General features: G+C 40.4%; 1 protein-coding gene across 11 annotated transcripts in view; it reads right to left on the bottom strand.

Moving 5' to 3' along the window:
* mctp1a (multiple C2 domains, transmembrane 1a) overlaps positions 1-14,741 on the bottom strand; it is a 116,752-nt gene that overhangs the window by 51,272 nt on the left and 50,739 nt on the right. For 9 of the 11 annotated variants that reach the window (XM_020594329.1, XM_020594332.1, XM_020594333.1 and 6 more), the window contains exons 3-9: positions 13,346-13,488; positions 13,162-13,241; positions 11,474-11,585; positions 9,827-9,865; positions 6,725-6,889; positions 6,385-6,515; positions 5,480-5,666 (exon numbers count right to left, since the gene is read on the bottom strand). In XM_020594329.1, coding sequence (XP_020449985.1) covers positions 5,480-5,666; positions 6,385-6,515; positions 6,725-6,889; positions 9,827-9,865; positions 11,474-11,585; positions 13,162-13,241; positions 13,346-13,488 — 857 coding nt within the window. The remainder of the gene's footprint in view (positions 1-5,479; positions 5,667-6,384; positions 6,516-6,724; positions 6,890-9,826; positions 9,866-11,473; positions 11,586-13,161; positions 13,242-13,345; positions 13,489-14,741) is intronic. The other 2 variants (XM_020594330.1, XM_020594331.1) reach the window with 2 other exon arrangements.

The following is a 14,741-nucleotide window of genomic DNA, read 5'->3' as shown; positions in this document are numbered from 1 at the left end:
TACAACCAAAAAGGTGCAAGAAATTACTGGTATTAATGTATCCGTGTTTGTTTTAAAGAGAGAGAGCGTGTCAGGCTGACGATATGATAATAGAGCAACTGTGTTGAGTAGATGCATCCAGTGAAGCGTAGCTGGCAGTGATATCATAGTTATAAAGCACACACACTCACTGACCTCCAACACCACCCCAGTATACCCATCAACCACACAAAAGAGAGGGGAAAAACAACTGTAAGACAAGAACAGTCAGACAAAGTCTGGACAGACTCCCTCAATACTTTTCTCCTCTTGCAAGTTTACACCAAATAAACTTACATTTACATAGACAGTAGAGGGATGAATTATGTCCTGTGATTGGCTAAAATGACAAGAGAAATACCGGATGCCTAAGGTTTAAATAACCAGGAGAACAGGGATGATGTGTAAAGCCTAGTTTGTAAATCTGTCATATAAAGAGACCTGTTTAGATCAGCGGCTCAGCCAGGATGTATGGGCAGACACTAACAAACACACACACACACACACACACACACACACACACACACACACACACAATCATAAACTCGCACTTTTGTTCCCACCCAAAGACACAGGTATAAACACATGCATAGAAAACCTACACTGAGGCCAAATTGAGTAGCATGTCGGCGTATCTTAAAAGCAGAGTGGAAATGCACTTCACTTCAATTTATTTCTCTCTCTCTGGCAATAACCCCTTCCATCCCCACAGGAGTAATTATAATTTAAATTTCAGAGTCAGGGCCAGGCTACAGACTTAATTCATTATTACCAACTCTGTCAGACTCTGCCTGTTTCCAGCGATATCATTGTCCAAAAGCTCTCTAAAGAAGATGAGAGGGGAGAGCGTGTGAAAGAAAGAGAGAAGGGGAAAAGAGTGAGAGAAAAAGAGATATACAAAGAGAGGGAGAGAGGGAACAACTCTCAATTTTAAGGCATGATTTCTCTGAAGATACAGCTGCTTGTTGTGATTACTGGGGAGCAGCCAAGAAAGGAGACTGAGGGAGGAAGAGAGTCAGAGAGAGGGCATGAGGGAGGCAACCAAGGGAGAGATTAGGGCAAATTAAAGGCTGACTAGTTAGTGTGTTAGCGTTAAACAGCATGATGACAGCTGTAAGGCTGGAGATGGAAATGTCAGTACTTTTTTTGTACTGACCAAAGTGGGTCTGTGGCCCTGACTATCAAAGTTGTAACCAAAAACTGGCCTGATTCAAAATCCTGTTATTTATTACTGATTCAGATATGGTCATACATAACAATTGAAACAATTTAGATTGTGCATTATTGGTGAGATTTGTCTTTTTTTATTTGCTCTATTTAAGTACATTTATTTATACTTATTTTTACTTTACTACTTGTTTTATCTAAACATTTCACCAACCATTTTTTTTGTTGCTGCTTTGTATTGACTTTAAATGTTTGGGAAGTTATGCTTTGGTTATTAAAAAAAGGTTCTTACACAAAAACATGTTTATATTCCTTAAAGTACAGTTTCAAAAAAATACAGGTGTCACACAAGCAGTAATATGCCAGACAATACCACACAAAAGATACACAAAAATGACAGAAAACGAATGAAACTGCAGTGTTTCCTTCATCTATGTATGCAGAGAGAGGGTTTCGCTCCCTAACCAGTTGTCCAGTCTGCGTCCCTTCCTCCCACCATACTGGCTCCCTGAGGGAACGTTCAGGGTTCAGCCTCCATCCATGATTGGTAGAAAGAACAAACCCATCCTCCACAAGGATTCACATTGTCAGAAAGACAGACAGCAATAGATGGACAGGACAGACAGACTGACAGGTTAGAGGGAAAGAAAGATGAAGGGAGGCCAAAACCAGTCTGCATCATCTCCCCGGCCCCCCTTAAGAACGCAGGTGGAACGATGGTGAAGAGATGAAAAGGAGGGATGAACAGAGAAGAGAAAAACAGAAGGACAGAGGTGGCTTTCATAAGACAAACCCCCACTCTGCCTGTGATTGACATCTTGTCACTGTGACATCTTTTTCCCATCTCTGTCGCACTCCACTTACACAAACACACAAATGAATCAGCGCCTGCATAGGCTTATGTCTCGCTGTCATCTCTTTATTGTGTCACCTTTCATCAGCACCGCAAATAACATTTCACACACAGACAGAGCATCTGCCCAGCAGCCGTTCAGTTCAGGGGACATGTGATCAAATGCCTTTGAATGCTCAAACAGAAACCAAATGCTGCAAATTTCCTCCAATTCCCACTTCTGTTCATCAGCTCAAGATCACTGTCTGTCAGGAGTCTGATTCAGAGTTTGCTCTTTGCCCTTCCAGCACTTCCTCTCCAGGTTGTGTCCTTTCTCTTCACCTTAGACCAGTGCACCTGAGAGGCTGGGTGAGGTACAATAAGGCGGGTGTGTGCACACTACAGTACAGTATGTGGGTGTGGGTGGTGAAGTGCCACCACTTCAACAGAGGTGACCACATTCTCCTATCTTGTGGGCACCTCAGGCCCATTAAAAGCCATTAGCGTGTGCGCTCCTATGCCATCATAATGCATAAATCTCTTCTCCTTTCCCTTCTTTCCCTCTGTCTTTCTCACTACTTCTGGGAAACAGTAATTAGGGATGAAGGAAAGGTTACAGTGAGTAATAGTACATCTAAGGTAGTTGTCAGTGTATTGCACCGTGTTGCATATAGCTCTGCCACCAACTGCATTCCAAGTAGTTTGCAGCAGAAACTCATGCACATTTCACATAACCAGCATGTGTACAGAGGAACGTGCATACTGTACCTGGCAAACATACACACAGAGTATGAACACAGCGAAAGCCACCTACCTCAGTGCAGAACTAGCTAGAATTAGTAAGGCATTAACAGCACTCCACTATCCACCAACAGTGTCCACTATCTGTTTTATTCAGGTTTCACAAACTGAGATGAGCAAAAAACACCTGCTAAACACAGTGGAGTGACCTCGCTGTGACCAAATGAGGTGTGGTGTCTGTATGTGTGACAAAGGGTCAAGGACATTTTAAGGATCCAAAATCTGTCATGTCTTCATGTGTGTGTGTGTTTGTTTTTTTTTTTTTACAATATTCAATATTCATTACAATCAACTGCTACACACCGTCTTAAAGTACTGTCCATGTGTGTTTTTGTGATGAGCAAGGGGGCCCACGTAGCTCAAGGCTGGGAGAGGCAGACGGTTCAGAATGTTCCCCATTCCTTGTCTTCATTTGTGAAGGTATCTACTCTTCAAAGCTGTGATGATGAAAGCACTATACTTGTATTTCTCCACCAACTCCCCATCTTTTTATTTTAAAGATAGCTGACACAGAGAGGCATTGTTTGTGCATCTTGTCTGTATATGTGTGCCCGTTTGTGATTAGCAGCAGTGGATGCTTTGTGAAGGTTTGTGCTGGACAGCTGATTTCAAACTAATAATACTAGTCGGTCAAATTGGGCCCAAGCATAATAACATACACCTACACACACATGCATGCACACTGGGTAGATTAGTGGGCTTTGAGCAACACTCTTATGCATTAGTGGGGGTACTTGGTCTGGTCAGTGCTCTTTGATAAGGTACATCTTTACTGAATTCTCCAGCAGAAAGATGGACAGTCTGAGGAAAAGGGATACGTTAATAGGTAAAGACCATTCAAGTATTCAAACCGACCTCACCGTGCCCCTCCATCTGCAACCCCCCCCACCTTACTTCACCGTCCATCTCTCCATCCCTTCATCTAACAGGAAGGCCACCGTGGCGACAGACAAAGAGCCGAGGCAGCCGGGAAAGTGGGATGGAGATGGGGAGTGTTAGAGAGAGGAGGAGGCAGGAAAAGAGGTAGGCGAAGGAAGGGAAATGTCTCACCTTCAGCCGAGCAGAAAAACAGGGGTCTGCGTGAGTTGTGAGAGAGGTGAAATAGCTTTTTCTTTTCATTTTACACGCCCTCCCTTCCTGGTGCAACCCTCACCCTTTACCTCTCGCCCCCTATTACATACACAAACACGCACACATACACTCATGCTCCCCACCCTTGTTTTGTGACTGAGAGGAGAGGCACAGCGAGCGTGTCTCAGTCCTAGAGCTCCCCTCTCTGATCTCAGATGGTTGCTGCAGCATGGAGAAGAGTGGTCAACCTCCTGTGGCTAACCAATAAGGCACCGCCGTGGTTATATAGGTCATAGTACCCGTGTTTGGCCTGTGGAGCCTCACTGCTGGTGCTTATCCACACACCAAAAGACAAACATACAGTACAGTACAAGAACTCACGCGCACTATATCCGTGCACAAAAGCACACATAACTACGGCAATTGGTATCGTTTATTATTAAGTCTCAAATCAAAAACATTAAGTGAACAACTATCTCATATTCTCTATTAAAGCGAGTCTAACAGCACTGAGCCATACCACACAACATTGTGTTGATGTGCAGAGAAATGTCCTGTGTCAAGGCTGTCAATGGATGAAATCTATTCAAAGTGTGTGAGCGTGTGTCGAGTTGTGTGTGTGTGTGTGTGTGCCTTTGTAACAAGGAGTGGGGATGACAGGGTGTGAAGGGTTAACTAGGCTAAGACAAAGACATAGGCTGAAACCATTATGTTGAGTGGAGGGCCTCTGGAGCAGATGGGTCCTTAGGGCTCTCTCACTCTTCTCTCTCATCTCTTTCTCAAATACTAAGCTCAGATCAATGACAACTGGCTAACAGACAAAGACATTTACACTGAAATAAATGAGCCCACATGCATTAATCATAAATGCACAAAACACACAAATCACTGCAGGATGCTGATGCAAATGCCACACAATACTCATCATAGTAACAGAAACAGGACAGCGAAGAGAAGCTGCATCATTTCCAAACAGTTCTGTTTGTAAGAAACATGTGATTTCTCATCTCCTTCCCTGATCTCTCAACCCAAGTGCTTCTTCCATCCTTTACCGTGCATCTCCTGTTCACCTGATGTCCAATACTTCTAACTTTAAACCACAGCTGCAGCCTGGTGAATTTTGTCAGAGCGCACCGCATTTGCCTGTGAAAAAACTCTTCTCGATGAATAATTGAGATTCTTCGTAAACTGTGAATAAATTGTGACTTTGTAACAATCAAAAATCTGATGATAAAGAGTTGTTGAGGGAAGAGGAGGGAGTTGTTGTTTGACACATCAGTCTGACTCATAACACAAAAGAAACAATACATTTCTTTGTCTTTGCAACTTGGACATGTCAACACATGTCACACACAGCAACACAAGGAAAAAAAACAGTACCAGGTACATCGGCAAACATTAATTCAGGGGTTGCCTGTTTGAAAATTGTTTGAGCCGTTTGTGAAGAAAAACCATGAAGCTTGTGGACATGTCAGTCTTTAAGCTGAGCTAGCACACATTGTGAACTTTCATCTCAAAAGAATTCAACAGCATAATTCTGTCATAATTCCTAAACTCACACATGCACACACCACAATAAGGCCAACTCACATATCTCTGCATGATTTGGTGCGTCTCATGCGGGTCGTCCAGCATGTTGACTGACAGGTCTGAGATGGAAACAGCGGCAGAAGCAGTGAGTGTAACCAACAGCACCAGCACACCTTCACCCTCCTCCAGTGGCAGGTCCAGCTTGTGTGTGTGTTCTTTACTGAGAAGCGACAGGTCAATGGTACACCTAAAGTGCGCGCGCGCACACACACACACACACACACACACACACAAATAAACAGAAATAGTACAGAGTACTGTACATTTTGAGACAAGGCTAAAACAGGCTAAGAGCAAAAAGGAAGCTATAGTACAGAAGACAATGAGGGCTAAACTTATAGAAACACTGGTTTAACTGCTTTTGGAGCTAAAATGTGCAGGAAATTTGTAAAGTAATAATTATCACCATACGTTTGTCAAGTTAAAGAAATCATAAAAAGAGATCTCTAATTTCCCTTTAGGAATACAGTGTCTACTCCATTTCTGAGTTATCACCTCATCACTACACTTCATACAGTGCATCACGTTGCATCGGAGCACAGCAAGTACAACAGTCAGTATTAGTACACACGCAAGTGTCACGTGTGGAGGACTGCGGCAACTGCAGACAGCCAAAGCTGACACAAACAGTACCATTAAGTAAGCAAGCTCAGTATTTATCCAGGTTTAAATTTAGCAGAAATGCTATATTCTGTAAAGTATCATTTGTGCTGGACATGTAACAGAAGTTTAAAAAGAGAGAAAATCAGTACAGCCCCCAGAAATAGCCGTTTTGGACTAAAGTGATGGACAGTACTGTCATAGTGCAGCCTTATAGTGCACGCATATGGGTAGTGTTGGTAAGCTTCTACCTATACACTCTGACAAAGACCAAGACAGCTACATAACCAAGAAGCCCGTTGCACCTTCCCATGAAGTCGTCCTTCTTGCCAGCATCTTTGTCCCAGACTGTTATGTCCACATAGCCTCCGTTCTCATCATACAGGTGGAAATCAAACTGTTCTCTCCACTGGGGGTTCAGCGTTTTGGGAATTGTCTGAGTAGGAGACAAAAAAAAGGATTAATTTGGTGAATATTCACACAAAGATCACACTTGGCCTGTTGGTACATTTATGAATAACTTTTTTTAATCCACAAAGACATTTGTGTTTATAAATGTATAGTGGAAGATTTAAGCTCTTGAGTATTGTTCACCTAATTCAAAATTATATAGCAGTAACAGTGAAATGAAAGGTATGCGTTTACCTTGCTCTTGTACTTCTGGTAGCCCATTTTGAATTTGACATAAGGGTCGCTGAGGCCGTTGGCATCCATGGGCTTCAGGCCATGACCTTCTATCAGACTGATGCTCACTATACCTCGCCACAGCTGGGCTTTTTTGTGCACTTCTGACAGACGCATGCTCTGGTACTGCAGCAAGCACACACACATGTGCGCACGCACACACGCACACACACACACACACACACACATACACGCACACACACAAACATGCATTTATCCAAACACAAGCAGGTAAAAAAAAAAACACAGTACAAAATAAGATCACATACAGAGGCAGAGGCATTAATTATCCCCATGATAGATTTATGGCTTTGACACTTTGTCAACGAAAAAATTACCAAACATCAAGAAAACACAAAGAGGAGAAGGCAAAACACGCACACAATAACACAAACACAAAATGACAATACCATTTATCTTTGAGGTGTGAGCTCATCTGACATGACAGAACATCTCTAAGTTAAAAAACAGGGAATGCCACTGTTCAGTCAGTGACAGTCAACATTCCTAAACAATATCTTGGCAGTGCTTAGAAACACTGAGAATTGGTAACATTTTATGCACCTCTGCTGCGAAATGAACAATAATTTCTAACCAATAACGTCCTTCTATCCATTCCGAGTGTCTACAGAGGATATAGAATAAACAAACCAGCTTACGATTTGAGCATGAATGTATGTCATTACATCAGTTTTAGTACATAAACATAATTAATAATAAAGGAGAGGATGATTTAAAGGTTCTCTTATCCAAAACGGGCAGACCACTGACATGTAGTGGAAGTGTATCTCAAAAAAAGTTTTCCTCCCATCTGGCTGTAGTGTAAGATTGATAATTATCCATATTTTAGTTCAGTTTTTCCCTCCGACAGTTTTCTCAGCAGGCCTATTTAACCTCTCTTTGAATTATAACAGTATCCCTCTCTAAAACAAAGAGTAGGGTATTTATTTGTCAAACAAACACACCCCGCTCTCACTCTCTGTCTTTCTCTCTCCTCCTTCCTCGTTAGGGAGAATTTATTAGCATAGCTTTTGTTTTGTGGGTGAATTTCATTAAACTCTCAGCAAACCCTGCCTCGCGAGCACAGGCCTTTGATCTCGAAACTGAGCCTCTTAATTTCCATTCTCCAGACATTAAACAATGCATATGGCTCCCTCCAAAACAGCCAACCTCCAATACAGAAACTCCATCTTTCATTCCCCCTGTTCACTTGCTGCTAACATTGATGAAAGGTCATTGTTATGTGCTACAGTACTTGAGGCAAAGTGCTAACTGTTTGTTTTGTTGCTACATAATTGTTGCTAGAGAAAATCATGGGCTATCTGAATTGGGAATCCACATCCCTCTGCCAGAGCACATCAGGAAATATGTTTCATACAGAAAGCCTTGCAACAAATACTAACATGAAGTTTAATAACTAATTTAGCCTTGCACATGGTTCAACTTTTGTCTGCCCTTTGGAGGAAGGTAAATGCTTCAAGTGCTAAAATTAGTATTTTGCATCCTTGTTAAAGTTAGACCTGGATTTAATATGCCTCTCACACAAATTATCTCAATTTGAATAGTTTGTACCCTCTACTGTGGGTTGCGCATGGAGGCAGAGGAGCATTCAGTAGCAGTACTTTTTGGAGGGGCAGCAGAGTACCTAGTTAGCTACCGTTTGAGTGAGTTCCTGAGACACAGGCAGGGTGGCCTCGTTTGGAAGCTTCAAAGGCTTGGTCTAGGGAAACTCGATACAGTGGGACGTCTGCACAGCTCCAACCAAGCACATTTCAAATGTGTATCTGTGTCTCGTGGTGGATAAACGTTTTCCTATTAAAGAATCATTCAGTACCTCCAAGTGCGATTTATGAAATCAACTAAAAGTAAAACCAAGTTTCCAGCATCAGCGACTTTACTTCTCAATGACAACGTTGGACCAAAATAGAAAAAGATACCTAACAGCATGCCACAAGATATCTTAAAACATGAGAAAAAAACTGCTAATAAAGCCACTTGTGCGCACAAAATCATCCCTGATGCTAAAATTGCTGAATTAGATTTTAAGAGATGTAGTAAATGTTTCATGCATAAGCCAGTAAGAAGCCGCCAAACCTTGACCAGCATGCTTTCTGTTCAGCCTGACAGCTAACAAGAACCACAAGATAAATGACACCAAAAGGCAGCAGTGTTTTATGTATGGTAAGATGAGAACTCAAACCAATGTGAACATCAAAGATTTCCCACTTGATGTAAAGGGGTCTAAGAGTGTCCCAACACAGTCACAAATCAGCAAGCTTTCTTATTTCACAGTTGATTTGCTGTACAGGACTCCTTTATAACCCCTAAAAACAAAAATCATTTGCTTTATTTTCTCACACAGTAGCTGCAATACACTGTGCAGTTCAAAGGTGGAAGAATGATGAACGCTTTCTTAGTTTGGGTTGAGCAGAAGCACTGCAGAATTTAAAAAGCTGAAAAGGACCAAGTAAAAAAGATTAATGAATTCTGATATATAGATAGTGAAGTCACATTACACTGCAGATATGCCTTTTAATGACAGGCTTCATCACTGGCTCCAATGTTTCCACTTTGTAGTGTAACACGGTGGACAGCCAATTTGAAATCAATACTTATTACAGATATTCTCAAATATACTAAAAATGTTTCAAACCAAAAAGTGAAATAAAACATCCCAAATAATACTGGCAGTAATTGTACTGCAATATTTCCACCCTTGGAGTATAAGACCTGATTTCACCAATGTAAATAAAGTTCACCTTTAGGTTTAATCATACTTGCATGTCAAAGTGTTTACATCCTTGGTGATGTAGATAGCAGATGGTATATTGCAGCTTGTGGAAAATAAGCTGGTGACAATGAGAACTAAAGAACTGATTAAAAAAAAACTGCTAATAACACAATGGAAGGAGAAAAAGGAGGAAGGGAGAGACCCAGTGAGACTCCATCCATGTATCAACCACAAGAGTGGAGAGGAGAAGTGAGGGGCAATGCGGTCGGTAGTGGGGGTACAGTACAGTTGGACGTTTGTGGGTGGGGAGGTCACATGCTTTTTCAGTTTACCTTACAAGATCGTTTCCAGCTCCTTCTCAAAAGCATGGTCTGTAAATGAGACAAAGCGGTTACAGAGCGCCGCCCACTGTGTCCCCCTTGAAGCTGCTGGGTCAGAGGTTAAAGGGCATGGGGTGTTCAGAGATGTTAGTCCTGGCCCGATGCATTGGGGGTTAGACGAGGGGAGTGGGACAGCTGTCATTCATGCTATTGAAGTAAGCAGGAAGTGTGTAAGTAAAAGAAGTGCTCTTATTTACATATGCAAATATGTCCACACATCCACAGATAAACATGCACTACAGTGGCTGTAGTATGTACCTCCCATATAACATCCATCACTCGTATGCCTGATACTTTCTGAAGGTATGTTCGTTTCCCTTCCTAGACTCAAATAAAAACAGCAACTGAAAAAGAAACTTTGTTCTTTGGTTTGCTTGCATTTTTACCTCATTGTTTGGGTTTAATACTGAAGAATCACTTTGCTTCATTGCACTTCACTGTACATAAGAGTAACTTTTTTATATATATATTTTTCATACTGGAAGATCTTGACAAGGGTTAGGGTGTCCTTAAAAATGAAGAAATTTTGTTGAAAGTCTTGTAGCATGTCTCCAACTTGGTTTCAATTAGCTGTCTTACTTCAGTGGTATAAATGTTATCATCAGAGCAAACGTTTCAAACAGAAACATCATTACAGGTGAGAATTACTTACATGTGCATAATCAAGTCACATAATTCTCTTTTGTCATCCCAAAACACACAAACTTGAAAACACATGGTATATTTACACAGATCATCATATAAAGAAACAATGATGATTCTTCATAATAATTAATATCCACCAGATTATTAGCAGTTTGACAGAAGATTAATTTGATATTAGATCAAAATTATGTGCAATCCCTTACACTTCCATACCAGTAGATGGCAACAGAGTGCCATCCAGAACATACTAGTATAACCATGTACCCATTTTCTTGACAGTTGGAGAAATCTAAAATGCTGCTTAACCTAAATAGAGTTTATTTGTTCTGTCAAATGTGGACTCTCTGATCTACAGCACTACAAAAACTGCAGAATTAAGACATCAAATCAAAGAAATAAAAGATTTCCCCCATGACACCACCTTATTCTGGAAGGAGCATGCAGTGGTCCAATTAGCCAAACAAACTAAAGAGAAACAAACGCAATTCTGAAACATGGAGCACATCCACAGAGGCACGAGCCAACATAATAAAGAAAATACATGCCATTTTTGAACACGGAGCTTTTCCACAGAACACAGTCAATTATACTTGTGTTTATTCATGTGTATTCGATGAGCTGAAGAAATTCCAGTAACTAAGGCTGAATGAAGCCAGCACATTTCAGTTCAACACAGAAAAACAAAGATTCAGGTCAATGGAATAACACTGTTGCTGTACTTTAATTACTCATATCACAACTTTCTTACTGACAAGCAGTAATTAACTGAATTCTTCAGCCATTTCATTGTTATCTCCAGTGTATCGGACAAATTAACTTAATGTGAAATGTCAATGATGACGTACAAAGACAGAGCAATAATTTCCCCAGAATGGGAAGGAAATATACTGTAGTGTGTACAAGAAGAGAGAGGTGAATGAGTAATCTGACTGAACATGCATATAGTTTTCTTACTGCATCTCTCACATCTCCCTCCTTTGGTGTCAGAGTGATAGCAAGGTCCAGAGTGCCTAGGTTATGTTCAGGGTACTGTGGATCCTTCAGGTTCAACACCACATCCAGTGTCCTACAGGGAAGTACAGTAAAAATTCACATTTTAAGACCTTACATGAATACTGTAAATTTATATGGATACAGTGCAGGTATTCCACATGTATGTATAAATGAATACATGCATCAGAAGTGAGCTTCTGATAATCAGATTATGGGTTTAATCCTCAAACAGGCAGGATTAAATCTTGCATGGGACAAGTGGAAAAGAAAGAGTTTGCTCCTCCCTCATCAACACCATCAGGTGAGGTGGCCTTTCAGTGAACCTCCCCTAAATAAAGAGGGGTTAAAAAATTAAATGCACAGCCCATCCATCTGTAAATAAATATACACATCTAAATAGATCAAGTCTGGCTCAGTGGATGTGGAGCGTTAAAATAAACTGCCCCACTGACTACTACTGTATAACCTGCTTCCTTCCTCTCTCCCTTCTAGCTGATATTCTTGCAGTTTTCAGTGAGTTACAATGACAACAAGCAGCTTAAACTAGCTAATAGTCTTGAATTATACACAAGAAAGGCAATTAGTAATAAAATACCATCGCAGGTAATTACTATTAACAAGAGTATCTCTGTGGCTAACCTGGTGTAGTGAAATGTTTGGTCACCCCAAGTTAAGGAGAGCACTTGTGAAGTGAACCAGTTACTGTTGAGTATATTCTACACAGTTTTGACAGAAAGAAAGCACATTTTCTGAACAAACAGACCGTTCTCACATTAATATAAAGCCTCTACACACCTATGCTACATTCACAAAGGTGTTTTCAGTTAGCTCATCACTTACAACATTATTTAACAGACCTTTAATTGCAAGACATTTTGACATGTCACACCAGGATAAGTACAAATGTAAACAAAATGAATGATGGCTGATTTTTTTTTTTTCCAGCTACATTCACATTACAGGCCTTAATGCTCAATTCTAATCTTTTTTTTTTTTCAAATCTGACCTTTTTGAGCTTATGGGTCACACTCATGTTAGTAAGAGATGTATCCAGCTACGACGTGAACATTGCCGAGTTTCTGCATGTGTAGATTTAACAGAAATTATTCGGTGAGGGGCAAATTGTGCAATTCCCCCAAAAACTGAAAAAGGATTTTTTTTCCCCCACTAAAAACTGTGATGCTGACTCTTGCTAAATGACTGCATAAAAGCGATTAGTCAATGAAAGGATTTAACTTTAGCAGATGGCAGTTTTTCCACTTAACATAAATTATGGACTTTTGATAATTAAACCATCTCCTCTTTAGGTATTTTTCTTAATCAAAACTGAAGATAGCCCTGTTATGGTTCATGAGGTTTGATGTGAGTTACCAAAAACAACCACTAGATGGAGGCCACAGACTATATTTGATGAAAAAGGGAAAGTAAAGTCTAAGAAGAGAGGACTCCCTAACCTTTAACCTCACCACCTCTTGACACATGAGCCTCTCTAAACTTTCTGGGGGAATGCAGCTACCAACCCAGTACTTCAAATACAGTCACTGGAGACAAAGGGTGCAGGTGACAGCTTAGTGGGACAAAAGATGTTTAAGGTGTTGGTGGAACGAAGAGAAGTAGTATATAAAAGGCAAAATGCAAAAAAGACAGACCTCTGGTGTTCCAGTGACTCCAGGTAGAGATATGCTGAGCCCATGAAATCATCCTGAAGTCCAAAGTCATAATCAAAAACCTACAGAAAGACAATGTATAGTATAGCACAGTAGCAGTCAAGACATAGTTCACGTCTATTGAGACTTAACAGTCAATTTGAAGTTCAGCACTTATATGGTGTACCTTGACATACAGAGGGTCTCTCAGGGATTCCACATGTAGTCTTACTCTCTCTTCCCACACGGGGTTGAGGTTCTTATAGATGGTCTTACTTCTGAATACCTCCTTCCCTGCAATCTTAAACTTCACATATGGGTCACTGGTCCCTATGTGGAGAGAAAGCAAACAGAAATACTGGTAAATGATGGTACACTATATACAGCCTGTCTAGCCAGCTATAATAAATAAGTGCTATGGTGAAACTCAAAGCATAAGGAAGTCATGTTCTTCAGTTTGTGTCATTGGTCTAATGATAAACTCTACACTTAGGACTATGAGAAGCATTATCTAAAATATTCAAATGAATCTCGTCATTTGATAGTGGAGTGATCATAAACAGTATCTGAAAAATAAAGTATACTTGAATGATTGCATTTCCAAGTACACACCTCATATATCTGCAGTTTACGCATCTATTTTACACCATGCAGTTATGTAAGTATATATTCTATGGTACTGTCACAAGACAGGTCATGTGACCCATGTTCTATTGTGGGTCATATGATTGCCAGTATTTAATGTTGAAGCAGGAGCTTCCCATGCAGTGCCTGTTTTATGACTACTAAGTGAAACCATTGCTTTATATTGGTTTTAATCTGTAAAAAGGTGGCATTAATAAATACTTTAGTTTCTTTTTTACATGCATTAATAAACATTTATTGGGTTTGCATGCTTACAAACATGTTAGCCTAAAAAAATCTTTTGTGCGTAATGTAAAAGCACAAACATGCACTTAGGCCTATAAACACACACACTGTAGATTACAGTGTAACCTGTAAGATGCACAAATGGTCTGCAATTTATTATCTATATCTAATCACAGCATATCTAATAATAGCACAAACAAACTAGACAGAAGCTTATTTCCCTTTGTTTACAATTATTTGTTGAGTACCGTTTCTCCCTTCACACTGATCAAAAGTGTGAGTTTGACACCCCTGCTCTATAGTATTCAAAATCATAGTGTCTCACTAATGTCCACTAATGTCCATTAGTGAGACACTAGGCAAGATATGCAGTGAACAACCTTTCAGTGTCACACAGCTTGCACATTTTACAATGCTTAGGTTAGGATGTAAAATTGTAGCATATACAAATACAGATATTGAAATAATGCGAGTCTATATCAGAACAAGACCTTTTCTCTGAAAACACAATTTGCTTAGGATACCCTGAGCACAAGGAGACACAAACACAACATAATACACTTGACAAAAATCTGTAAGTTGTTTTATTAACAATAAAATGTTACTACATATCAAGCACATGCTTGATTGATCCTGTTTTCTGTTAGGCAGCCATGAGGGTGGTTGGGTTGTAGACAAGACTGACAGCGAGAATAGTAGCTGATCTCAGTGTT

This window comes from Monopterus albus, unplaced genomic scaffold (assembly GCF_001952655.1).
Source record: "Monopterus albus unplaced genomic scaffold, M_albus_1.0 scaffold23.1, whole genome shotgun sequence".
In the NCBI taxonomy this organism is placed as follows: Eukaryota; Metazoa; Chordata; class Actinopteri; order Synbranchiformes; family Synbranchidae; genus Monopterus; species Monopterus albus.
This window is presented reverse-complemented; position numbering and strand designations above follow the sequence as displayed.